General features: G+C 41.5%; 1 protein-coding gene and 1 long non-coding RNA gene across 2 annotated transcripts in view; one reads left to right on the top strand and one right to left on the bottom strand.

The window, feature by feature from the left end:
• LOC147141121 (uncharacterized) overlaps window positions 1–25,249 on the top strand; it is a 32,429-nt gene extending 7,180 nt beyond the window's left edge. The window contains exons 4-7 of the long non-coding RNA XR_015088490.1: window positions 4,982–5,048; window positions 5,546–5,719; window positions 21,147–21,276; window positions 24,314–25,249. This is a non-coding gene — a long non-coding RNA (uncharacterized LOC147141121). The remainder of the gene's footprint in view (window positions 1–4,981; window positions 5,049–5,545; window positions 5,720–21,146; window positions 21,277–24,313) is intronic.
• snai2 (snail family zinc finger 2) lies at window positions 23,614–26,886 on the bottom strand. Its single transcript, XM_086043935.1, has 3 exons — window positions 26,552–26,886; window positions 25,982–26,470; window positions 23,614–24,381 (listed from the first exon to the last, which is right to left on the bottom strand). The coding sequence occupies exons 1-3, from the start codon at window positions 26,628–26,630 to the stop codon at window positions 24,200–24,202; spliced, it is 750 nt and encodes a 249-aa protein (XP_085900061.1). The 5' UTR covers window positions 26,631–26,886; the 3' UTR covers window positions 23,614–24,199.

Here is a 26,886-nt window from a genome sequence, read left to right as displayed (position 1 = left end):
TGACATCACAACTGCTCACAACGCCCAATCGCAGCTGACCTGTTTTCTGAATCTGAGCCGTCATTGGTCTTTGTGAGCAGTTGTGATGTCATTTTCAGTCGACACAAGACAAAATGGCCGCCCCCAGAGATGACTAAAAACGAGTGGATTAACACATATTCCACAAATTCAATATTTACCCGAATGCCCTGTTTCAACTAGTGGGCTTGCATAGAACATATTCTTGAAAAAAAAAAAAACGTTTAAAAGCTGCTGTCCCTGTGTTGTGAGGCATGAAAGAATGTCCAAGTGTCTGGGTGGAGATGGAGATCTGACACTCCAAAAACAGTTGGGTCAAACAGGGAACAACCCACTATTTGGATCAATTTAACCCAATGTTCCAATTTTTGGGTTTGCTTTGTGCAAAATACCCAATTTTGTTGGGTTATCTCATACAAATCGACCTAAGTTTTTGAGTTGTTTTGTACAAAATTATCCAAAAATAAATAAATAAATAAAAAAGAAAGTCGGGTCAAATTGACCCAAGTAGTGGATCGGTCCATTTTAGAGGTTATTTTTGACCCGACTGTTTTTAGAGTGGAGATTCAGTTCATTAAGAATGTTATATGGCAATGTGGTTTTTTTGGTTGGTTTTTTTTTTACTTAAAATTGAGTACTAATCCAAATCAGGATTATGTGGAGTTGACACTGCCATCTATAGAGATGATTTAATATTCTTGCGAGAAGGAAGAGCAACCCTTCAGCAAAAGCATCTTACACAGTGATTGTTCAAAGAATACTTCTCTGAGCTTCTCTTTTCTACATGACCGGCCGGCCAAATCACGTTCCGTTATCTTCACTAAACTACCATTACTACCATTTTTTTCTCTTATCCCAGGAAGATATTCTTGTCTGACTTCATCATCCTCTGATTCAATCAAACAGAAATGATCCTCCCCAACCACAAACATACTTAGCTGTCTAATCGCTCATATCAATCAGTAGTGGGTCTCTTAGTTCTCTGGACTGTTTCAAACTCCCCAGTGAACACCTTCGGCAATGACCCGTAGAAGTGTATGACTCTTTTAATGTTTTTGAGATTTCTCGTTGACCGATCAAAGCCTAACAGACCAAAATCCACACCTTTGTAGCATGTATAGATGTACAGTTTCAAATTCCAGTTTCAAATGTACTTAGTTGTGTAATTTCACATTTCATGGGTGGGCAGGCACTTCAGAAATCCAATAAGCAACAACAACAACAACAACAAAAGTCACTTTTCCACAAAGTCGCCTTTTACATTGCATGTCAAGGCCACATTTCCCTTCATTTTGCTGTGAACAAATCATGGATTTTAATGACAAAATCTAGACATGCACACGTTTTGAATTAAGACAATGGCTATCGTAATTGCTGTTATGAGGCGTCATATGCCCTGCTGGGAAAGCACGACAACAGTCCTGTAATTTGATGTGGAGTCTCTTGGGAATTTCCAGCAGCCGGCGGTGTGTCCTTTGTCGTCGTCGAGTCTTCTCATGACGATCAGATCCAGGGATGGGCAATTTAAATGCTGGAAGAGGGCCGAAATGTTTGGGTGGGCCGAAATGCCGCCACGCACTTCTTAACCAGATCTAGGACAAAAATGCTTTTTATAAATGGTCAAAATACAAATACAAAGTACACGCTCTTAATGCATTTCATTTTTGATGAGACGTTTTTCAATGCATGTATAAAAAATCCACTATCCTAATCCAACAGCAAAGAGTTTGAAGCAAACAATAAAATAACCACATTCTGTCATTTTTTTTCTCCAGTGCAAAGGGCTCTCTTGTGTGAAAAATATCATTCAAGGATGGCACAAAACTGCTGAACAAGAAACCAAGATTTAGTGCAGGAACTTATTTTGTACATTTTTTCTTCTTCAAAATGTATTATTATTCATAATACATGTATTATTATTATTATTATTATATCAGATACTGTTTGTCCTGCATATCGTTCCAAGTCCGCAAAAAATTATTAGGCCTGCTGTTGTAGTATAGGGCGGTATTAGAACCGGTGTAAGCGCAACTAAGCCATGTCTGCCATCTAGTGGTGATTAGTGGTATTACAAATTAAAACTACAGTTGACCTGTGCATATTCGCAGTTCGGCACCCACAGATTTGCTTATTCAGTGATTTTTCTTTTTCTTTTTTTTTCAATATTTTTGGATTCGTCCCATTTGTTCTGGGTTTCATCAGCATTTTTTGGATGAATATTTTGGGTTTGCAAAAAAAAAAAAAAAAAAAAGATTCCCACTTTTCATTATTATTATTTTTTCAAGCACCGGTAATCGAGAGGCCACTTAGAGCGTGGTCGCGTGGCCGCCAGTTGCCCATCCCTGATCTGATCCGATCTGAGTCGGGTGGCGACCGAGCTGTCCGACTTGTTGTGACAGCTCGCCGGGTCGACCTCGTAGGTGAAGCAGGTCGGCGGCGTCATGTCTGCAGCGGCTGCACCTGCCACAGGCAAGTGCCTCAGCCTCTCAAAGGCAGAATTGAATGCCGGAGCAGGTCCTGGCCTGCCCCCCCCCCCCCCCCCCCAACCAAACACCACCTTCTTCCATCACATCCTCTTTCTTACTCAGCCTTGTTGTGCTGATTGTCAAAGAAAGGCCAGAATACAAATGCCTAGTTGACCTTCTTTGGAACATCATCTTCCTGTGGACGCTCTCCGAAGGAAGCTGATAATACAACAATGCAACCCACCCCCCCCCCCCCCCCCCCCCCCGTTGTATTAGCGCATCCAATTTCTTCAGGCCCCGTGTGTGCGTGCGCTGCATTAATATTTTATTAATATAAAAGAGCTTCCTTTGGAGAAATGCTGCTTTGTGTATTCCAATTTCAAAACAATAGTAGCGCCTGAAATGTCAGATTTCCATAGCAACAAAAATGAAGGCAGTGGAGCGCCGGTGAGTCAGCGGGCGCAAAGTCACAACACGATCCCTCTGCATGCGCGATAACCCTCGGCATGCCCAAACTGATATTATTTGGAATTCCTTCACCTTTATCTCTATCCTCCACCGCATCTGCCGGCAATGACATCATCACAACACCTCACTTTTGTCCTTTCTAACCCCATACTACCTCCAACCTCACCAAGTAGCCAAGCAGTCGTCAGTCGACAGGGGAGGCGTGTGTGTGTTGTTTGTTTTGCTGACATAAATTTTCTTTTATTTTTTTTAATCTTTTTTTTTTTTTCCCCATTTGAAATTTTTTCGATTAATTTAGATTTGTTTGGCGACTGAATTCTTGTACATGGTGCACAATCCCTCTTTACCGGTTTATTTTACTAATTCATAATGATAAGAGGAGCAAAAATATTTAAAATAAACAAGGAAGTATATTTGGTCACCTAAGTCAAAATGGACGTCTTGCTTGCTCATTCACTGCCAGCTCAGTTAAAATGGATCTTTGACATCTGTAACCGTCAGTGGCACTGAATGAGCTAGCCAAGGACTCATAGGATTTATCCCAGCCAATCGTCACAAACATGTTGCTTAAGCAAAACAAACAAACAATAATAAATGTGCACAAAAACACATTCACTGGGTTAAAGGGTTGAATTTCAGTTTTTCAGTAGCCTACAAAATGATGAAGTGAATCACTGATGTGAATTTGATCACTTCTACTCCATCTATTGCTTTATTGTATTCACTAACCTCTGTCTGAATGATGGACATGAATTCAGGTCATCATCAAGCTCATATGTCTTCTGTACTTCCTCTGCTTCAATATAACGCTTGTTCCCCCCCCCCCCGCCCCCCTTTCCCATCGATTTGTGTTGAGTGCAGGGTGTACACCTGTGTCTGCAGAACAAGTGTATCACAGTCTGCACGCTCTGCCCGGGCTTGTCGGGCCCTCTGGCCTGGAATGTGCCGATGAGACAATCAGGTGCAGCAGGCGCGTGGCGGCTTGCCGCAGGCGGAGATAACCTGCCGCGAAAGCGGGCCCAAGACGCCCCGTCGCTCCCTGCTTGACGCCCCTCTGAAATCCCCCCATTACCCCCCTCCACTCACATGACCTCGTCCAGTAAGAAGAAACGTGAGTTTTAAGGGCAGAATGGCGGCTCATTTGTAAACAGACGGATTGTCAAAGTGCAGCCTTGACGGCGTGACTCAGTGGCAAGGGTGGAGCACGCTGTGATTTTTGTTTTCCTTTTTTTTTTTTTTTAACATTTGTTTAGCCTGAGGGGTAGAAAATTTCATTTCTGTCAAGAAAAAGGTCACAAACAATGTTCCGGCGTCGCAGGGAAATGTATCGACGCACATAATTGGCTCATCTGTCCGATTTTTGGGACCACTCTGATTGAAGGGATGCAGTGTGGCGATCATGTTTGGACAGCTTTGTTACGAGGGAGACAAAAATGTAAAGAAAATGCCCATCTGGTTCTATGCGATAGTATGTTAGCATGTAGCCACCCAATTTACACCTTGTTCACATCTCTGTTTTAATTTATAGGTGATAGAATACAAGATGACCGATTTTCCGCCTCACAGTTTTGAGGTCAGGGTTTTGTAGCTTTATAGGTTAAATGAAGACTCAGGGGTGTCAAACTAATTTTGGTCGCGGGCCACATCGTAGTTATGGGCCATTATAACTTTGAACAAATATAAACGGTCCCCGGTATTATCACCTATGCAGTCCCAGTAAAAAGTTTGGCAACGCCTTCAAATTTAAATGGTCTCAAACACATTAAGAGTTCAAGAAATTCAAGCCATTTAAGTCTTGAGAGTGCGCAGCTGTGAACTGAAAATCATTCCAGGTCATAGAGTGCCATCCACATCAAAAAGCTGACCGAGATGTGCAAAGTTGTCATCTGGGCAAAAGGTGCCCATTGGAAGAATCTAAATGATAAAACATATTCTCTTTTGATTAACATTTTTTTGCTTACCAAATAATTCCACCAATATTTCAAACGAGCAATTGAAGGAAAAATGAAAGTTTGTTTCCATGTTTTTAGGAATTCTGGAACCTAGTTGAATGGCCCTGGGCTCGTGCCAGAAATTAGTTGACTCCATGCAACACAGGTATGAAGCATCTAAGCATTTAATGTATTTGAGTTAAAGTGTTTTCAGACAGATTTTAATGGCGGAAGCACAAGTCAAAAGTTGGGTCAGTGCATTTTTAGTACCATGCATTGTTTTCTAGTAAGAAAGAAAGAAAGAAAGAAAAAAAAAAAGATCATCTAGCTACGTCCTGTGTGTAAATAACAGCGCTGCATTGTTGTTTTTATTGGCTGGCTCACAGCAAGTGATCCCCAAAACTCCTGAAATGATTCATTTCTGCAAAGAGTTGGCCCCCCGTAAGTTAAACAACATAAATATGGCGTCGCAATGTATTTATAGGACTCTCTTGCATGGCAGCCCCTCGCTAGCTGTAAATTCAAACAAACGATTGGATAACAACAGTTCTATTTTATTTTTCTTGCGTGATTTCCCGCCTTGGAGGGGGGGGGGGGGGGGGCTATTATTTACCACCGAAAGCCCAAGGAAAGGCATAATGTGTGTGTGTTTTTGTTGTGTAGGCTTTCCTTGGTGGCGCTGAACAAAGTGTTCCAGTGTGCAGTGGGAGCAGCGATTGCAGACATGGTGTCTGTACAGGGAGTTCCTGTCCCTGGCCCAAACCCACAGACCCTCAGCAGAGAAGGACAAGGTCAAACACGGCCTCCGCTTTCACTTCACAACTTGTCATCCTTTAGGTTTGACTTCTTTTTTTTTTTTTGGGGGGGGGGGGGGGGGGGGGGGGGGTTAATTGCTCTCCATTCCAACCTGCATCTTGTCAAGTGCAATAACTGCCTGCTAATTATAAGCAAACAAACACAACCAGGAGATGTCAAAGACGTATAAAAGGAAGGGTTTGTGTCGTTGCTTTTTAAAGTACAGTGTTGGTAGAAAATTATTTGATTGCCTGCTGAATTTATAAGTTTGCTCACTTATAAAGAAGTCTCTTAAAAAAAACAAACAAAACAAAAACAGCCCCAAACATTGTGTTCTTGGGGTCATACTCACATTTTTTCACATGCGCTAATGCCAAATAACTCAACATTGGTTTCATCTGACCACATGGCAAAATTAATGCATGCCTGTGCATGTGCCTTCTTGAACAGGGGGACCACTGAACGATTTCAGTCCATTATAACATTAACCAACTGTTTTCTTGGTGACTGAGATCCAAGGGGCCTTCGGATCATTGACGATGACGTTGGAAATGATTGTCTTCACAACCGATTTTGCTGATGGTTTTGTAACGCATTCCAGTTCAAGTTTACTGTAAAGCTAACCAAAATAAAGCAAAATCAACATGTTGTGTATTTAATGCGGAAGTCAACCCAAACATTTTTTTTCAAGAACATGTTCTATGCAAGCAGACTAGTTGAAACAGGATATTTCTGATTGATATTGCGTTTGTGGAATATATTTAAGTAGCAAAATCCACCCCTTTTTAGCCATCTCAGGGGGCGGCCATTTTGTCACTTCTGTTGACTTAAAATGACATCACAGATGCTCAGGTAACGACCAATCACGGCTCAGCTTCAGAAAACAGGTGAGCCGTGATTGGTCGTTATCTGAGCCCTGAGGGTCTGTGATGTCATTTTCAGCCGACACAAGTGACAAAATGGCCGCCCCCAGAGATGGCTAAAAACGGGTGGATTAACTATTATTCCACAAACACAATATTTATCAGAACGTCCTGTTTCAACTAGTCGGCTTGCGTAGATCATATTCTTGAAAAAAAAAAAATGTTTTGGTTGGCTTTCACTTTAAGCAAACCAACAGCTTCATTTTAATGCGTCCGCTAGCTTCATGCTAACATATAATTTAACTAAACGTTAAAGCTGGGCTAACGAATAGCATCGACATCGCCGTACAAACTTTAAGTAACAAATATTCAAACACAAACCGCAACATGTACAAAATTGTAATGTAATTGCAAGACGTAATGATATTATAAATATAGGTACTTGGTATCGAGGAGTACTCAAATGAAAAAAGTGGCATGCTACATCCCTTGCACACTCCCTTTTGAGGCTGCTACTTCTTCTGGAAAACACAACCAGATGCTTGCTCTTGCTCAAGAATTGTGTAGTATACTGCACAAAAATCAAGCAAATCAAACAACAAATATTTAGCCACAAGACCTCTTTTGCTATCTTTTCACAGTAGTTAAAGTATCTCCCTACAGTCAATGATAAAAAATGAAACGTTCCCACACATTCTTGTCCACAATCCTACTAAATCTTCCAGAGAATTGTCTTGTTTCGGGGTTTTTCTAAAATGTGTAAACATCCTGGCAGGCTTTATTACGATTAGTGTCTAATGTTGCATCTCCTTCCATTTAAACACAGTTAGGCAGTGATGTAGCACTGGCTGTATTTTGGAAATTTACAGCAGAGAAATAAAAGAGGCCTGATGCAAGCAAACAAAAACACAAGTCACGCACTTTTACAACTCGGAAAGAGCAATTGCACTCATTTAAAGCGCTCGGCCTTCACTGGTTTACGAACGCGTGCGTTAGTCGTGTTAATCGTGCGCTCGGCTAACCGGCGATAACGAGACAATCATCAGAGAAGCTGGAAGAGCAGACGCTGCCGCGCGCACGATAAGGCGAGCCGAGCAGTTGTCGCAGATAAAAAGCACATGAAAACAGCACAAGTCTTATCAGATTGGCGCGGACTTTGTAGATCCTGCCTAATCTTTGTCTGTCGATGTGCGTGTGTGTGCGTCTGTCATTGTGCATGTGCGTGCGCGCGCTCACTTTGAACAAGCTTTCACTTAATTCCGAACCCTGTGCGGTTCATCACCTGGGTCATCGGGGAATTTGTGCAGAGCGTTTTTGGAAGGAAAGCTTTTGTTCATTAATGAGACTTAAGAGCTGCAGCGCTGATAAAAGCAGACACTTTCATCAGCGAGCACACTTTTCAATCATCGTGGGCCGCGATGTTCGGCTAGAACTTGATTTAGACAAACAACGAGCGTGAGTGCTGACAAAATGCTATATGCCGACAACGGCAAAAAACAATGCGCGAAGCGTGTAAGCGATACGTGTCACAGGATTTTATTCATACCTGTCTTGTGCAGCACTTTTTTTTTTTTTTTTTTATTATTAAACTGTCATTTGAATAAAATATTGATTGACTGATAATGGAAATTACGTTAGTCGTAAACATAGCACCCATAATGCGTCTCAGTTGGTCCCATCATGCTAAGCTAAACGTTTGGAACTTTGATGTGCTCGCGGAGGCAGTGACAGAGATGTTGAACATCCTCCACGTGACAAGTGCACCAGGCGGTCCGCACGTCGACATCGAGCCGGCGTGGCCTTTGCAAAGCGCCGTTTTAGTTCCAGCTCGGCGCGTCCGTCCGTGCCGTCGCATCTGTGAGGCGGGCGCCGAATAAGGCGGAATGTGACCTTTGACTCTGACATCACCGGCGTGTTTGAGGACCCCGGGAAGCAAGACGGTGATCTTTGACAGAGGCGCTGTTCTGACATTTTAGACGTGACAGCCTTTAAATATATATATTTGGCCCTCAAAAAGTCAGACGGCAGCCTTTAATTGGTATTCTGAGCGAGACGCGAGCGATGTCGCAGGCGGAGGGGAGGAAAAAATCTCATTATGAGACTCTCACCGGTGATCTGGGTCGTGCATCACATGATGTTTTTGGAACCACGCTGAAAGATATTTACTCTAGAAGTCTTCCTATATTACCTGCCAGATGGAGGACATTTTGAAGGACACACAATCATGACTTTTTAAAAACAAATTTTCTTACCCTTTTGTCCACTTTTTTTTTTTGTTTTTTTAACTTATCCTGTTTGACTGCTTGGTCATGCAGTATGGTGGATCTGTATGCTTCCTTTACGCTGGCACTGTTTTGCTATGAAACAGGGGAGCTTGGTGTAATCCCTATTTGTGTTCAGATGGATATTTATTGGAAATGCAGGCCGACAGAGAGGACAGAGCAAAAAAAAATAACAAACAAAAAAAACGAAGACAGCAGGACACGAGCAACAAAGTGAACCTCCGCATATTCACGGTGGGAAGACATTTTTTGATGACGCATGTTTGGGTTCATTCAATTCTTCCGCATAGATGAGCACGCTAACATAATTTCATTTTACTGTCACTCATTCACTGCGAGAAATTTCCGGACCCTCTTTTACCCTAACGTTTGAAAAAATGTGAAAAAAATAAAAAGAGGTTCCTGGGATTGAATGGCTGCACTGTGAAAGACAAATAAATGCGTCCTTGGCAGTGAATGAGTTAGTAAGGACAAAATACGTGCATGTCTTTTTTTTTTTTTTTTTTTTTTTTTTTTTAACCAATGCACTGACAAGTATCTTCATATATTTGAATACTCAAATGCATCTATAAAAGATCAGAAGTCATCAACTACAAAAGCAAGCAAAAAAATAACCACGTACCAGTAGTGTGATTTCCCAAGGGCTCTCTTGCGTAACAATTCCCTAGATGATACAAAAAAGGCAAACCAAACACTAAGTGCAAGAACTCATTTTGTGCACGTTTCCACAAAAATCTTGCACCAGCCATGCGTCACAACAGCCGCTTGTCCAATTAAGCCACCATACGCATTTGCAACACCATTAAGCATTTAATAAATCGATGCTTGTGGACGACACATATTTAGTAACTCCTCATGCACTTCCAACGAACCGTTGTGGGGGGTTAAAAAAAATACAGTCTGTTTACTATTTAATGTAAAAGACACACTTTTCTTGATCTGTTCGAAAGTGCAGTCTTGTGGTTGGAGATGTCTGCCATCTAGTGGCAAACACTGCCACTACAAATTAAAACTGCTGTGCCCCAGTGCACAATTTTATCTTCAAAAATGAATCGACGGCCACTCCGAGTGTGGACCGCTAGTTCCCCGTCCCTGTTTTAATCACTCTCCGAGGAGACAAGTCTCATGAGCTATGCTTCTTACCAATACTGGTTCAAATATTTGCATGAATTCACAAGCATATTTTATGAGGTCTCACTTGTGTGACCATTATGGACGTTGCACTCAACGTGAGCCCCCGTTTTGATTTTAGCAATCGACATTTGCTGGCTCGCAAAGAGTCCGAAGAGAACGCGGTACATGTCAAACACAAGCGCCGTTGAATAACCACAACTTCTTGTTGGGGCCTTTTTTCCGTTCTAATTAGGGAGCTTTGGAGTTACTGCTGCTGCTTGGGGGATTATTCAGCTTTGGACGGAGTGCGGCTAGCAGCTTCCTCTTACTGCCAGTTCTTTTTCTCTTTTTTTTTTTTTTTTTCTGCTGATCTAAGCAAAGTGGTGTCTGCAGCATGGTATGCGATGTGCCAGATATGAGAGTGCTAGTGATCTCCTCATTTTAAGTCGTGGCCACAGAGCGAGGAAGCATACTTTCCCCTTCTCTAAAGTGAATAAACACTGCTCCGAGTTGTCGTTACTTCACGCGGCTCAAAGAGCAAAATGGACATTAAAGACGCAGTTTGTGGGGCTCTGACTCATAAACCGCCTTCACTTTCCAAAAAAAAAAAGAAATAAATAACCGCTTGGCTGAATTTTAGATGGCATAAACAAACTTTGGCTTACTCCATAAAAACTTTGCAAGTTGTTAAAATGTTGGCAATTTAATGGCAAATAATACCGCTCGGATTAGATTGCTTGAAAATACCCCGCTGCTTTTGTTTGACTGCGTTCCAACTTATTCCAACACAAAATGCCTTCCTATTGCCAGTGAATTCTGAAAAACGAGTTTTTACACATACTGTGAAAAATATGAATTAGGCTATGAAACAAAATCATATTATTAGGAACAAATGTATATCATTCAACCCCACCCCATTTTCAATTGGCAAGTGAAAAATAGTTTTTTAATCAATCAAGAAAAAAATGACAGCTTTTTCATAATTGAAGTTAGGCTCTGATCAGAAATCCATGATTTTAATATTCAAGAGGAACTTTTCGAACTACCGTACATTATTAAAGGTACATTAGTTTGTTAGCTGCCCCGATTCGTCTGGACCGGGACCACGATCCGTCAATTGATCGATTAGTCATATTATGTCAAAGACAAATATGCTGGACGAGTTATTGTACTCGCCTTCATACATTTCGTCTGACATGACATGTTTTGCTGCAGTCGGATCCAGTTTGTAAAAACGTCAGTGTTGATGAAGTGATTAAAATAGCCCTTCAAACGCTTGACAGATGGATCATTTGATGGATCGTAGTTCAGACTGACTGCGGCGGGCAAACAAACTGTCTTCACTAAGTCTCGTTTTTCATCTGAGCCTAAAATCGAAATGTGAATGGCATTATATATTTATTTTTTTCTTCAATTAAATCCCTTTTTCTTTTTTCTTTTTTTTCTTTTTGAATGTCTGGCTGACATTTATCGCCATTTCCTTTTTTGGGTAAATGTAGCGCCCCATACGAGCGTGTCTCCACGGCATCCTCGTGAGTAAGAGGCTCTCCAGACACTGATGCACTCTTCTCCAGCCCTCAACGACCATGTTGTGTCATGCAAAAAAAAAAAAAAAAAAAAAATGACCTCATGCTGACACGCTCCACAAGTAAACACAGTCCAGATTGTGGGCCCCCCCCCCCCTCCGGTTCACTTCAAAGTCAACGCATGCTGATAACAAAACAGACCCTCGGGGGAGTCCCTCTTGCGGGGCGGGGGCGGGCGATAGTGGCGGTGTGGTGTGAGAGAGGCGAGGTGCCAAGTGGCTTTTGACAGCACAGCACCTGCTGGGCCTTCACTTGAGGCAGCACCTCGCCATTTGCTCCAGTTTGCTGATGGTGTGTGTGTGTGTTGGGTCTTTGGTGTGTGATCGGACACACCTTCTGTCATCCCAGTGGAACATTCCGGCTCTGTGTGGCAACTGAAGTTCCTTTGCCATCATAGGAGCTCACGTCATAGACATTCTTGTGCTTGGTGGCATGCCTCATACTAGTGCTGACTCTGCATTGAAGGGGAAGGAGTGTGCAGTGATGCACCCCATTAAACACTTGGCACCGTTTTTTTTTCCGCAAGACACAATCCGTTTTCATTTGTACCTTTGTTAAACTGTCATTTGTTTAAATTAGGATTATGGAGTATGCCAGACCCCCAGTTCACTGAAAAAAGTTTTTGTGTGAGTTTACTCAATTGTATTTCGCACAAAATAAAATCCTCTGGATCCAGATATTTTTTAGTAGCCTCTACGTCTACATTTTTCAAGTAGACTATACATCTACTTGAAAAATGTACCTGGATCCAAATGAATTTTTTTTGTGTAGCCACTTGACAAAATGAAATTTCCCAAAAATTCAACACACCATTTTTTTTTTCAGTGTATGTGTCATGGTTGCATGTTTGATGAACCCAAATGCAGGGAGGCAAGAGAATCAGGGCGTACTGGAGAAAATATTTATCAAAATGGAAGTCAACCCAAACATATTTTCGAGGATATGTTCCCAGAAGGCCCACAAGTTGAAACAGGGCATTCTGATTAATTTTGCGTTTGTGGAATATAAATTAGGCAGCAAAATGCACTCGTTTTTAGCCATCTCTGGGGGCGGCCATTTTGTCTTCTGTCGACTGAAAATGACATCACAACTGCTCACAACAACCAATCGCGGCTGACCTGTTTTCAGAACCTGAGCCGCGATTGGTCGTTGTGAGCAGTTGTGATGTCATTTTCAGTCAACAGAAAACAAAATGGCCGCCCCCGGAGATGGCTAAAAACGAGTGGATTAACACTTATTCCACAAACGCAATATTTATAAGAATGCCCTGTTTCAACTAGTGGGCCTGCTGGGAACATATTCTTGAAAAAAAAATGTTTGCGTTGACTTCAACAAAACAAAAAAGTCTTAAAATCCAAAACTCAAAGTTGCAAAGAAACACTAGAGAACCAAAATACAACACCCTGAGAAACAAAACAACATGACAGCAACAACGATCCGACAAAGACTGGTAGAAACCAAGAAACTAAATACATGCTAGCTGACAAGTTAACAAGGAACACCCGGACAAGAGACAAATGGTTGGAGGGGGCTGATTGGTTAACACAAGGGACCAGGATGACAAGAATAGGTGGGAACAAAACCTAACGAGGAAAACCATATGTAATCCAAACAAAATGCCAAAATAGAATTGAGTAAATGATGCACAGCATTTTTTTTCAGTGTGGGCTGTTAGTTTCTGGTCGACCGGTGTCAGTTGGAGCCACATTTCTGCCAGTAAGTCACATTTGTTTCCATTGAGGGTTGGACTGCGCCAAGGCTGCCCTTTGTCACCGATTGTGTTCAGCTGTGTGAAGTCGGCCGTCCGCCCCACTCAAAATTTGGGTGAAAGACTCTGTTTGGTTTATGCTTCCTTTGTGCTGGTTTGTGCCTGAAAAAACCTGATTTCGTAGATGACGTGGTTCTGTTGGCTCCATCCTCGGCTCGCAGGCAGGTGGAAAGCGGTCGGGGTGGGAATCGGAAACCTCCAAATCTTAGGCCGTGGTCCCCAGTTGGAAAAAAGGGTGGAGTGCCATTAAGCATAACCCTCACCCCTGAACATGAAAGAAGATAAGGCGGCTTTATTTATTCAGCGCATTTCACACACAAGGTAGCTCAATGTGCTTTACCTGATTAAAGTACAGCATTTCAAAACAAAATACAGATGTAAAAGACAGCTTACTGAAATAACTTGCAGTGCAAGAAAAATATTTCTAAATAATTGATTTTAAAAATACTTTGAAAGGGCTCGATCATAAGAATATGGAAATAAAGCATCGTTTTTTAACCCGGATTTAAAAACATTCACATTTGACTCCACTTCTGTTGGCTGCTCGTTCCATTTGTTCGCAGCATAACGCCTAAATGCTGCTTCGCTATGTTTGCTTTGAACTCTGGGCTCCACTCTTTGGCGCGAGTCTGCAGACTTCAGAGCCTTTCTGGGTGAGAGGTAATGAGAAATTAGACTGTGGAAAGTGCATAGAAAATAGTATTCATGAAATGTGGACTAGTCATTCCAGTTCCATCAATCCAGCATGTTGTTGCTACAGTATTATAAGCACCATTTGTTTGCCTCAAATAAAAATGTCAATGCCTCATACCGACATTATCACTGCTCATCTCGGGCCAGACCTGTTTTCCACAGTAAATGAGTGCTAATCTCAGCATCATTAGCGTTATCTCCCACTCCGTGCTCTGCCTTTAAAGCCGTAACCTTCTCTCTCATCATCCGTCAGCGTGCCGTTATCAGCCTCCGTTGCTTCTCTTGCGGGGCACTAAGCAGCTGGATGTGCACCGGCAGCTGCCCTGTGATCATGAAAGCATGGATGCGCGCCGGCCAGAGTATCTCTGCCACCACAGCGCTCAAAGGTGAAGGCGGAGGAATGCGCCAGGATATTTATGGCAACTGAGACTACTAGCTCGGAAAAGCAAACAATCTGCTTGTCACGGTGGAAGTGGGTTGGTGGTGGTGGTCGCGGGGTGTGGGGGGGTGGCGTTTACGACATGCTTAATTGCAAAATGTCAATCTACGCAAATCTGCAGTCGTCTGGCGAGGGTGGACTTCCAAAAATAGAAACCTCATCTCAATGCAAACATGAAGCAAAGCAATTTGTGTACTTGGCATTGATGTATTGTGTAGTGTGATATTCTACAAGCAATAAGAAAGCTAGCCCCTGACCAACGTGGCTTTTTTTGAGGCTGATGCCAATTCCAATATTTGGTCGAATAAAATTCCGACAGCCAATGAAATCGGCCAAATAATTAAAAAATATATATAATGAATAAAATAACTTGTTTTTGTTTCCCTTACCGCTTGCAACAATAAAGATATTAATTATTTGTGTCTGTTTTACAATACCACTTTTATAACCGAGAGAACAATTGCAAAAATATAAATAGAATAAAAATAGCATAGCGTCTACTTTAAGATGCAAGAAATTGCAATATCAAGTTGTCATTTCTGCAGTCCAGATTAGGATCGCGTACAAAAAAACGTCCCCCCCCTGGAGGAGCAAAAGGCCGTCAGCGGGGAAGCTTCTCCTGTTCAGGCTTGTCGGCCGAGCACAATAGCCTCGGTCTGAATAATGTGGCCGCCAGCTAGTTTATTCCAGCACCTTTTGTTTGCGCTCCATGCTCACCTTTTCCCTTCACTGATGATCAGATAAGCAGCAGCAGACAGGAGGGCGGAGAAACCCAAACTATCTGCTGAGGTGGCCTTTCCGTTGTTTCATAGAGATTTCACAGTGAATTCCCAGAGTGTGGGTAGCACATCCTTAGAAGGAGAACAAGAAAATTCCAAGGAGGTGACTATATTAAAGTGCGGCGGGATTGCGTCTAGTACGGTTTCGACGGCCTATGTCATACCAAAGTGCAGCGAGGGCTTTTCTTAAGCCGCTGAAGTGTTCAGTTTCACTATTTAGCCATTAAGCTAGGCAATGTCACACAGTGGACACATGTCAGTGATGTAAAGTGACACGTTTGCATCACATAACTTGTATGATGCTAACATTCCTAGTTAGCATGTCGTTGTTCCTCCCCGCCAGTCTTGTGGCTGCTCCTGGTCTGAATATTTTCAAGACTAGTGGCGTTTGGAACAGCAGAAGCTAGCAAAGCTAACTTCTATGCTCTTCCACAAACCGCTCATTTTTGTACTCATGGACCCCTGCAGATATATGAAGACTGTGTCGCCTTGTTAGCCGGATATTTGACTGAGACCACAGCTGACGGGCTTGTCCAGTCTTCTGTAAGTTGGCCGATTGGAAGATGTTATGCCAAAAACTTGATTAGCCGATTTCAAGCAGTAAACGTTGATGTGAAGTAGTTAAAGCGGAAGTCAACCCAAACCTTTTTTTTTTTCAAGAATATGTTCTATGCAAGCCCACTAGTTGAAACAAGGCATTCTGATAAATATTGCGTTTGTGGAATAAGTGTTAATCCACTCGTTTTTAGCCATCTCCGGGTCCGGCCATTTTGTCTTGTGTCGACTGAAAATGACATCACAACTGCTCACAACGACCAATCATGGCTCAGATTCTGAAAACAGCTCAGCCGTGCTTGGTCGTTGTAAGCAGTTGTGATGTCATTTTCAGTCGACAGAAGACAAAATGGCCACCCCCTGAGATGGCTAAAAACGAGTGCATTTTGCTGCTTAACTTCTATTCCACAAACGCAAAATTAATCAGAATGCCGTGTTTCAACTAGTGGGCCTGCTGGGAACATATTCTTGAAAAAAATATGTTTGTGTTAACTTCCGCTTTAAGTGTAGTCGTTAGCTACAGTCGACGAATCGTTTGAACTCCTACAGGCCATTTGTCCTAACAAATAAAAGCTCATAGGTGCATTTAACCCGCCGATACTCTTAATATATCATAATAAATGGTCTGATTCTTAGTATGGCCCTATGGAGGGCTTTATAAAAACTGAAATGGCTTCTTATGAAAATAAAATGAGGGCTACCTTAAATGCGTGGAAATGATAAGCAATCAAAACATAATAGCCAGGTTGTTTAGTTCTTAATAAGTGCAGATGTGTGGTGTGGAAGAAAATGAAGATTTCCCTGGTTTCGCCTCTGCATCATCATAAGAAAAACGCCACATTATTTCCCTCTCCCCCCCCGAGTAAACACATTAGGATGCAGGCAGGTAAACACAAGCGAGGGGCCTATTAATTCAGCTAAACGACTGGGGGGGCGCTTCGCTACGATTACAAAGCAAATCTCATCTCAGTGATGAGGCGTTTAAAGTTCTCTACAGGTTTGGTTTTAAAATTCCCGGATGTCAATTTGCCTCACAGAGTGGAATGAGGAGTCAGCTAGTGAAATCAGAGCTGGTATGCTTTGACTCATCCCCAACCTAGAGGCCTCAAGCTGGGACGCGGATCCCCGCGGACAAACAAACCCCCATGTCGTAATTTAAAATCAACGTTTGTCCAGCTCGACTTATTATCCAAATGCTCCGAAGCTTGTTAATCCGCTGAATTTCCCACAACACCCCCGTACCCCCATCCCTGCGCTCTTACTGCACCGTCGCCTAACTAAACAATGCCAGCGCCGCCTAAAATTCATCATGATTAGCAACTAGTGACAAGCTGGCAGCCTGTTGGCGCTGCGATGCTCCAGAGGGCTCAATTCGCACACAACTCGCAGCATCTGTCAAAACATCAAGTGACAAAAAGGAAAAGCAGCTTTTAATATTGCATTCTCCCTTCGCCGGTGCTGAAAATAACAATGCAACATGAAATAATCATTTGTTGTTTCGCCGCGCGACTTGTAAACGCACGCATAATAATAGTGATAACAACACTTCACTTTCAGAGATGACAAAACTGGCAACTGGCACTTCTTGGGGTGGATTTGGAATGCCATGCAGGACAAACAGTGTATGAATCAATATTGCAATTATAAGTGAGTTGATTTTTTGGGGAAAAAAAATGCACAAAATGACTTCTTGCGCTTAAAGTGGAAGTCAACCCAAACATTTTTTTTTTCAAGAATATGTTCCCAGCAGGCCCACTAGTTGAAACACGGCATTCTGATGAAATTTCAGGCAAAAGGTTACCTAGCAAAATAGGCATGATGTGGACACGGTGGTGTGGATGTCTATATTTTTTTTCTTTTTAAAAATGTGTATTTTTTTTTCTTCATTATGAATTTCTTAATCTAGAAGAAGACTTGTTTTAAGTTTGTATTTCTCAGATGTCTAATTTAGTCTCATCCATGTATTTATATTCTATTTCCTACAATGTTTGATTCGTGTTTCAGTAGGGTTGATTTATTCCCATAGTAATTAGTAGGGAAAAAATGGGTATTAAAGCAGATTATATGCTTGTACAATAAATGTACCGGTAATACATATTTTGGAAAATGCAACATAAATGAAATGTGTTATCAGTGAAGCTTTGAGAAATTGCGTTTAGCATTTTCCGGGGAAAAAAAACTCCACCAAAGCCACAAGCGTAAACTGTCTGACAATTATTCATTCATGGAATATTTCCTTTGCACCCAAAAGTGTCTGAGAATCAGTTGTGATTTTTCACTTGTTGCTACTCAACCGCCAGCTCGCATTTTAATCAACTCTAACCGTGCATTCGCCATCTCAAGAGGTCAAGACTTGGCTTGAGGCTTTGAATTATTTTTTTTTTCCCAACTGCGGATCCATTCGAATGAAGCAAATTAAATAATATGGCGTTTCCAATAGAAATGGCCCGAGGTAAGAAAAAATAGGTGGACCTAGAACTTTGCCCTGAGGAATTTCTTACCTTGCTTTCAACCTTAAATTGGATACGTCAAAAGCAACTCTCGGGTCCATTACAAAACAGAAAATGTGCTCAGTTTAAAAAAAAATAAATAAAAAAAATCATACATTATGCTATGTTTGCTGGCGGTGTTTTACTGCAGGCGGTCACGTGGAAACCCAATCGAGAGAATCTGATCAATAACACAACACTTTGATTGGTGACCTCTGCTCAGTGAGAGAGCAACAGGAGCTGAGCTGTTATTGATTAGGACAGCACATTCATCAGTCTCATCTGATCCACTCAACATAATCGTTGGTCATCACCGTATCTTGCCTTCTCAAACAATAGCTTTTGCCACATCATCGAAGGTTCAGAAAGATTATTCTGTTTTTTTGAGCACATCCTTCAGGCACCTTATTGATTTAACTTGAACAAATTAACAAGGAAAAATTAGGGGAACTGAAGTCAAATTGTGATTTTTTATTGTAATTTATGAAGGTGATTAGGTTCCAGTCCCAATCAAAGGAATAAAAATGCACTACAAGACTGTAGTCATGGGAGTGAATGTACTTGAGTCGTGTCCTTTTGAGACAAAAAGGCATAAAGGATTAAAACATGCTAATCGGTTCCACATTGTTAAAATGTACTAAAGTGTATTGTTTGAATATTTTCCAAATGACATCCGTTTAGCACATTTGAATCATGTGCAACCGATGAACATTCACTGCCATTGACGAGTATACTTGTCAATTACGTTTTTCAAAGGGGAGGGCGGGCTTTGATGCGCGCTGTAAATTTCAAGCTTGGAGACAACTTAAGTGACACACAACCACCAGTAGGTGGCAGCGATGCACCATTGAAGATATGACATCAGCCCAGTTTGCGAGTCCACTGGGAGAAACGGTTGCATTTTGTTAAACCTGTCTTTGCTCAATACTGCTGCTTATAAAAAGAATGAAAAAAGGCAGAATCCATTTATTTGTTTTCCCCTGGTGAAAGGAGAGAGTCTATTCTTTTATTTGGTAGTTCGGATACCTATACTGTATAATCACTGACCACAATATCCTGTGGGTCTTGAAAAAGTCAGACTTTACATGGAACCCCCGTAAACGGGGTTCCCTGTAAATACGTGCCATTTATTGTGAGACTACAAATGAAATCGGGTCGTCGCTAGCAAGCTACATTCCTCCAGGCACTTATTTGAAAAGACCAATAGACACTCGTGTCCTATTTGATGTGTCTGCTTGGAACGAGAAGGTTGTCGGGGGCTGCCGGGGACAATCACACCTCTGACGACAGCCTTAATTGTATTTGTTCCACTTGACGGTTGCGAAGGAGTCACACTTGCTGATTCATCGTTCAGCCAGCGGGGGCTTTGCCTCTCTGATGGCCCTTCTTGACCCCCCGGCCCCTCCAGCCACTTCTATGTGCCATGTGAGGACAGTTACTTTGCTCCACATGTGACGGAATGTAAGACATGAAAGGGATGATTGTGTATTCATCCTTTAGCGGCTGTTAGAAATCAACCGGCAGAGGCTTTTACATTTTGTTTGCCCTTGAGCCACAGCACTAAGAATGAATCCATTGGTTGGCGATGTCTCTTGTTTTTATATTTTTTTCAAAATTTTTATTACACTTATTTTTCAGCCAAACCCGAGACTTGATGGAATTTGTGTTGCCTCAATGCAGGAAAAAAAAAATGGTGTTGGGAAATCTAAAGTCAGGCTTGGGAATTTAGGACACAGTATTGATGAATTAAAAATGAAAAAGTGTGGAAAATTTGTGAGGAAAAAAATTATTTTTGGTGTATCTTATGAAGAAATGTTCAGGTCATACAGAAAAGACAAAAACGTAGTCGTAAGATTTTTATAAAATTATTACCTTTTCCAAAGAAAAAAAAGATTATTCTCGGAGGCTTGTCGTAAAATCCCAACTTTATTCTTATTTACTTATTTTTCTTGAAAAAAAACTGTGCATTTTTTCACCCATTTTTTCATGCTACTTAACTCTAGAAAGTGTCACAATTTTTTTTAACAACATGATGATGACTATTTTTTTTTTTTTAAATGATACCTTTCTCATAAAACTCCAACTTTACTCTTGGAAGATGAAAGTTTTTTTAAATTGAAAATTCAAATTTTATCCTCCTAAGATTGAGGTTCTTTTCTTTGTACAAAAATAAAAACTTTTATTGAAAAATTACAACGTAATAAAATGAATGACTTGCTTAAAAACAAGAAATGGATGATTTTTTTTCTCAGCTTTTGCCTCTAAAATATTCGTTACTTTTTTCATTAAAAAGAAAAATGAGAAAAGACCCCTATTTGGCTTTATTGTAAAATTCAGACTTTTGTTCTATACAAAATTTACAATATTCTTTTCCCCAAATTGTGACTTTATTTTCTTAATATTCTGACTTTATTTTTACTAATTCCTGACCTATCTGTCGAACGAAAATAAATGAAAAAAAACCCAATCTTTTTGAACATAGTTAAGATGACTTTATTGAATCTGATGGCAGAACAAGCCCCTGCTGCATCGCAGTTTAGCGCAGACTCACCAATGTCGCACCCCACCCTCCCAGGCCCCGCCTCTAAAAGGCACGTGCATGGATCTAACACAGACATTGCATGTACAGTATTTGTTCTACTTTTTATTCATGCAATTTGTTGTTTGCCGTCAAATATATTTGCCATGAGTTTTAAAAGGTGTTTTAATAGATTTACAGAATATCACAGTAAGTTCCAATGGAGTCCTATTTTGTCCACACGCCCTACGCGACACCTCCTTGTTGAAGTTGCACCTCTTCAAAGACATCAGACTGGCAAAGAGACTTTGAGGGCGAAATGGCTGTAAAAAAAAAAAAAAAAATTGAAGTGGCCCCCTGGTGCCGCTCTTCTTTTTCTACCAGGCGAATGATGACTACGAGAAAAACACTTACTTCCTACAGGAGCGTTGAGCCACCTGTCCGAGGCCGACGAGCACCTGGGAGAGCTTTGCACTGACTCAAAGGTGTCAACATGTCATATCGCATGTCTCAGGTCAGTAGTTTTCCCAGCACAAATAACCACACACACACACACACACAAACACACATTCAATGTGTTTGTTGGCATCCTTTGAAGCTCTCCCGGCGCTCTTCGTGTGCTGCAACGCGGCGATTAGCATATGCCAACGACGCCCGAGGACGTCCACTTAATACTTGTTGCAAACATTTGAGAATTTCCAGCAGGTTGTCAAAGGCATTGCCGCAAAGAAATCCAAATAGCTGCACTTGGCCGTCCCCCCCCCCCCGCAGTGATTTCAGCTCCCAACTTGTTTGATGGCTTCATGAGAGCAGCAGTGAAGCGGAAACAATGCTTTTGCTTTGGGGTTTCTTTTCAAATGAGCATTCTGTTCTCAAGGCAGTAGGATTTGGGTTTTTTTCTTGAAAAATGCCATTTTCAATGGCCATTAGCAAAAGTTTACAACTTTATTGGTGTGAATTTCTGACAAAATCAACACTTCATAAAATTAGCACTTTGTTGCACATACCTTTTTCTAGTTAAATTATGACAATGTTCTTAAGAAATAAAAATAACAGCTTTATTTGCACAAGATTATAACTGTTCGCAAAAGATTTGACTTCATTCTTAAACTTACTGTGTTGAGGTTCGCAAAAGGAGTCTTCTAAAAAGTATGACAGTCTTCACATAAGATGGTGACGTTTTCTCAAACAGTCCAACTCCTTTCTTATGAAATTAAGAACTTTATCATGATGTTGGTACTTTATCCACTTAATATTCATCCATCCATCCATTATCGATACCGCTTATCCTCACAAGGGTCGCGGGGTGTGCTTTTTGTGCATGATTTTGACATTAGGTGAAAAATTTGACCTTTTCCAGAAAATTCCAATTTTCCTTTCATAAGATTATATCTGTCTTCTTGAACAATCTCCTCTTGTACAAGTACGACTTAAGTTGTGTAACATTGAGATTTTTCCCAAAAAATATATTTTTTTTTAAATATTCCTAGGCAGAATTAATCCCCACCCCCCAAAAAGTATGTTTTCATAAACAAACCTAAAAAAATATTCAAAACCACTGATAAAAATTGAATATATGTTTTCCACAAAGAATGGGGAGGGATGGTGATAAAACTCCCGGACAACACAAAAATAAAAACTAAATATAAGAAAATATTGGGAAAAAAAATTGGGGAAAAAGACTCCAAAATTTGCAAGTTTGCATGTGCCAGACCGCAAGTATGCAGGGGTCAACTGTACTTTTTAAATTGTAATATCACCAATCACCACTAGATAGCAGACATGGCTTGGTTACAGTTATGCCGGGTCTTATACTGTCCTGTACTGCAATATGAGTAGGCCTATAATTTTTTGCAGATTTGGAAGGATAGGCAGGACAAAAGTAGTACCTCAATAATACCGTTATAATACACATTTTGAGTGAGTTGATTATTGTGAAAAAAAAAAAATTCTTGTTCAGCCGTTTTGTGCCATCCTTGAATGGTCATTTTTATGCAAGAAGCCCTTTCTTCCATTGGAAAAAATACAGTAGGCTATGTGGTTATTTTCTTGTTTGCTTCAAACATTTTGTTGTTGGGCTAGGCTTTTAAAGACGCACTGCAGACGAAAGACTATGCTTAGTCCGTCTATTCTAAAATGTTTCCCCTCATTCGTCAACCGGCAGCAAAATGGGCATCCGTCATGGGCGGATAGACGGAGCGGTCCGTCACATAGCTCTGAGTTTTGTCATACATCTGGTTAGGAAGTGTGTGACCCTTTGTCGCCTCTCAGTAGCATTGATGAAAAATTGTGATAACGACTTTTATTTTTACCAAAAAAAAAACAAAAAAAAACTGCACTGGATAACAGAATCCATCTGCCGTCCTTCATGCCTGTCAGGCATCAGGAGTATTTTCCTTCAGTTAAGTCTTATTTTACAGGGGTTAACTTGTTTTAACGCATGTATGACAGGCAGGAGTATTTAAACGCTGCCCGTCGACTTAGCTATTACAACGTTGACAGTTTGACCCCGGAACTGAATAATTCACCTCATATTATTTCCTATGGGGGAAAAAAAAAAAAAAAAGAGTGTCGACTTTGCATGTTTGGCTGTATGCAGTCAGGTGGAAACAGTGCACACAGTCAGGCCTGGCGGGCCCTCAAAGGCTCTAGCAAGTGCATGCCGATCAATATAGCTCGTATGTGTGACATTTCAACACGGTTTGATGCGTGCTAGGCCCGGGAAACGGGTTCAGGCTTGAATTTGGGAGCTGACTCACATCCCAACTTTTCCTTTCGAAACGCACTCGGATTAAATATCCTAAAAAACACGCATTGTGGCCAACTTCTACAAAAAGAAGAGAAAAAAAAATGCCATGAGACTTTTATTTCCCAAAGTGTCACGAGAGTATGAAAACAAACCTGCATTGCAGTTTTAATATACAATCATCGCAGTCACGCTTACATTCAATATAGTATAAAAATATATAAAAGGCCAAAAAAACAACAACATATTATTGCTGAGTAAAAACGGGGGCACTTTTAACAGGTGGGAGCAAAAGATCCCTACGCGAGTGCTGGCAATCTGTTTGTAATGTCTGTGCAAAAAAAAAAAAAGTCAAGTTCCATAAAGTCACAATGGCTTCGCTATTCCCATGGTGTCCTTTTATACTTGATGTGTCCGAGCAAATTGAAGGCACGGGAGATGTTGTAGACATGCAAAAAGTGCATGAATAGCACAGGTAGGCGAGTGCGTAAGGCTTGAAACAGGAAGCGATTGCAAAAAAAAAAAGTCAAGAAAAAAAAAATCAAAATGGACCACTTGTCCAGGCAAAAAAAACCCATTCCTTGACGACTCTCCCGGGCTTGGCTTGCAAATTTGATTCAAAACAAACAGAAATTGTAAAAAAAAAAAAAAAAAAAAGTCTTGTGATAGTGGAAGCGAGTATCCCGTGTGTTCAGTGTGCTACGCAGCAGGCGGATTCCTCGTGCTTGTGTAGCAGCGACATCCGCGAGAAGGTTTTGGAGCAGTTCTTGCATTGGTACTTTTTCACATCCGAGTGGGTCTGCAGGTGAGCCCTGAGGTTGGAGCGGTCGGCGAAGGCCCGCTTGCAGTGGGGACACGAGAAGGGCTTCTCGCCTGCCAGGAAGTGACACAACGGGAAGCAAGGTTAACACACACTGTCACACGCGCACACACAAATGAGAACATGAAGTGTTTTTAGAGCGTGCGGGTGGGCAACGTAAGGCTCGCGGGCCATTTACGGGCCTTGGCGGCATTTTATGTGGTCCGCCATCTGGTTGTGAAAGCAAATTGAAGTAAAACTGCTCAGCAATAGTGAGAGGTTTGATGAGCATTTTGTTGTCGTATTGAGTGAGTGTTCGAAAATCTGCTTTCTTCACTGGAAAAACACAACTTGTGTTTTCGGGGCTAAAACAGTCATTTAACTTGGAAAAACTTTAAAATATAAATTACTGACATTGATGGCAACAATGTTGGTTATCGCAACAAAGCAAGCAAGTTGTTTTTACTTTTGGCTTTAAATTGGGGAGACAAATTCACAACAGCAAAACTTAAAACATTGAATTGAATTGCCCAATTTGAAATGTTATTGAAGTTTATTGCCTTGAAATATTGAGTTCACTCGCCATTTATTTTAACTAACTTTTTTTTTTCTCAAGGACGTGACTTCTTTTCTTATAAAATTCTGACTTGATTCACATGATATCATTTTTTTTAAAATGTGACACTTGGGCACTTGCACTTGGGGTACGCCTGTTAGGAAACCTATCAATGGAGAATAGAATCATGTTTTAAAATAATGCTTTATTTATTTATTTTGCTTAAGTTATACACCCTTAAAACTTAAAAAAAAAAAAAAAAATTGGATCAAAAATGTTACCGACCTGCTACACTTTGACCCAACTTTGTGGGTTGTTTTGTTCAGAACCCCAAAAATTGGGATGTTTTGTACTAAACAACTCAAAGTTGGGTTAAATCCAAAGTTGGGTTCAATCAGGTGTGTAGACTTAAAAAAAAGAAAAAAAAAAGAAAAGAGTAATTCTGAATGTAAACCAAGTCTTATCAAAAAGAAAATATGCACTCTAAAACAATTGGGTCAAAAATGACCCAAAGTTGATCAAAAAAGGATCATCCAAATTTTCATTCATTTAACCCAAAACGTTTGGTCAAATAAATAACCTACATGAGCCCAATATGTATAAAAAAATGAAAGCTGGGTCACATTTTTTTTTTCATATTTTTTGACCCATCACAGTACAAAACAACCCAATTTTGAAGTATGTGCAAAACAACCAATTTATTTATATTGTTTTGTTCATTTTTATCAGGTTCTTATTCATTTGACCCAACTTTTGCGGATAAATTAATAACTCCAAAAAGTTTCGTCACTCCTTTTTTGACCCAATTTGGGGTATTTTTGTCCCGACTGTTTTTACTGTGTCTGGCTGCAACCATGTATGCTGAGCACCCATGACTTCATCATACGAACAGAACAGCAGACCCCCTGCAGTAATTCTCTCTCTCTCTTTCTCACCCTTTTCTGTCTCTGACTCTCTCTCTTTCCCCTCTTTCTCTCTCTCTCTCTATCTCTCTCTCTCTCTCTCTCTCTCACCCTTTTCTCTCTCTGACTCTCTCTCTCTCCTCTCTTTCTCTCTCCCTCTCTCTCTCTCTCTCTCTCTCTCTCTCTCGCCCGCGGGAGTGCCCAAGGCCAACTCACCAGTGTGCGTCCTGATGTGTCCCTGCAGCAGCCAAGGCCTGGAGAAGGCTTTGCCGCAGATTTTGCACACGCAAGGCAACGTGTGAGTCCTAATGTGCATCTTGAGCGCTCCCAGGCTCACGTACTCCTTCTCGCAGTATTTACACGTGAAGCACTTGCGGGCCTGCAGCGCGTCGCAGTGCAGCTGCTTGTGCTTGACGAGTCCCGAGTAGGTCGAGTAGGACTTGGCGCACTGGACGCACTGGAACTTGTCCGCGTCCGGCTGCGGCGGGCCGGGCTCCTCTTCGTCGCTGCGCGGGCTTTCGGAGCCGCTGTGGTCCTTGGACGAGGACGACGAGGAGAGCGACGAAGGGTATCCGGATAGCGGGGAGAGCGGAAGGCTGCTGGTGGTCCACACCGTGATGGGGCTGTACGCAGCCGGACTCAGGAACTCCGGCTGGGGGATGACGGGCAGTGGGAGGCCCTTGTAGAAGTGCGGCATGATGAGCACTGAAACGGAAGAAGACAAGTCAGCAAACGCTTGCCACGAACTCGCGTTGAGAAACTTTGCCCACTAAAACTTTGCCCCACCTGTTGGACTCTCCAGCTCGCTGTAGTTGGGCTTCTTGGCGGAGTTGATGTGCTTCTTCACTAGAAAGGAGCGCGGCATTTTGAACACAACTTTTTTTTTTTCCTCCCACTCGTAAAAAAAAAAAAAAAAAAAAAAAAAGTAGGAACCAGACGTTTGAAAGGGCGGGTATTTTTTGGGTGAAAAGACGGAAATCCTGCTTGCTCAAGTCCAGCGCAGGAGAGTCATGTTGAAGGCCAGCGAGTGCAGTGCAGAGAGTTGCGCAAAAGAGCAGTAAATAGTCCTTCGATCAGGTGCGAGGGCGGGGACCCCAGCTCTCATTTGCATACGACGCTAG

This window comes from Filicampus tigris, chromosome 10, assembly GCF_054856515.1.
Source record: "Filicampus tigris isolate MCC_2025a chromosome 10, RoL_Ftig_1.0, whole genome shotgun sequence".
Lineage (NCBI taxonomy): Eukaryota > Metazoa > Chordata > Actinopteri > Syngnathiformes > Syngnathidae > Filicampus > Filicampus tigris.
Note: the sequence above shows the minus strand (reverse complement) of the source record. Positions and strands in the feature narration are given on the sequence as shown.

Excerpts from the sequence above, each read along its gene's own strand:
- snai2 (XM_086043935.1), bottom strand. The coding sequence starts at position 26,630 with ATGCCGCGCTCCTTTCTAGTGAAGAAGCACATCAACTCCGCCAAGAAG. Across the intron at positions 26,471-26,551 it reads CGAGCTGGAGAGTCCAACAG|TGCTCATCATGCCGCACTTC; the intron begins GTGGGGCAAAGT and ends CTTCCGTTTCAG. Across the intron at positions 24,382-25,981 it reads ACACATCAGGACGCACACTG|GCGAGAAGCCCTTCTCGTGT; the intron begins GTGAGTTGGCCT and ends ACTTCCTGGCAG.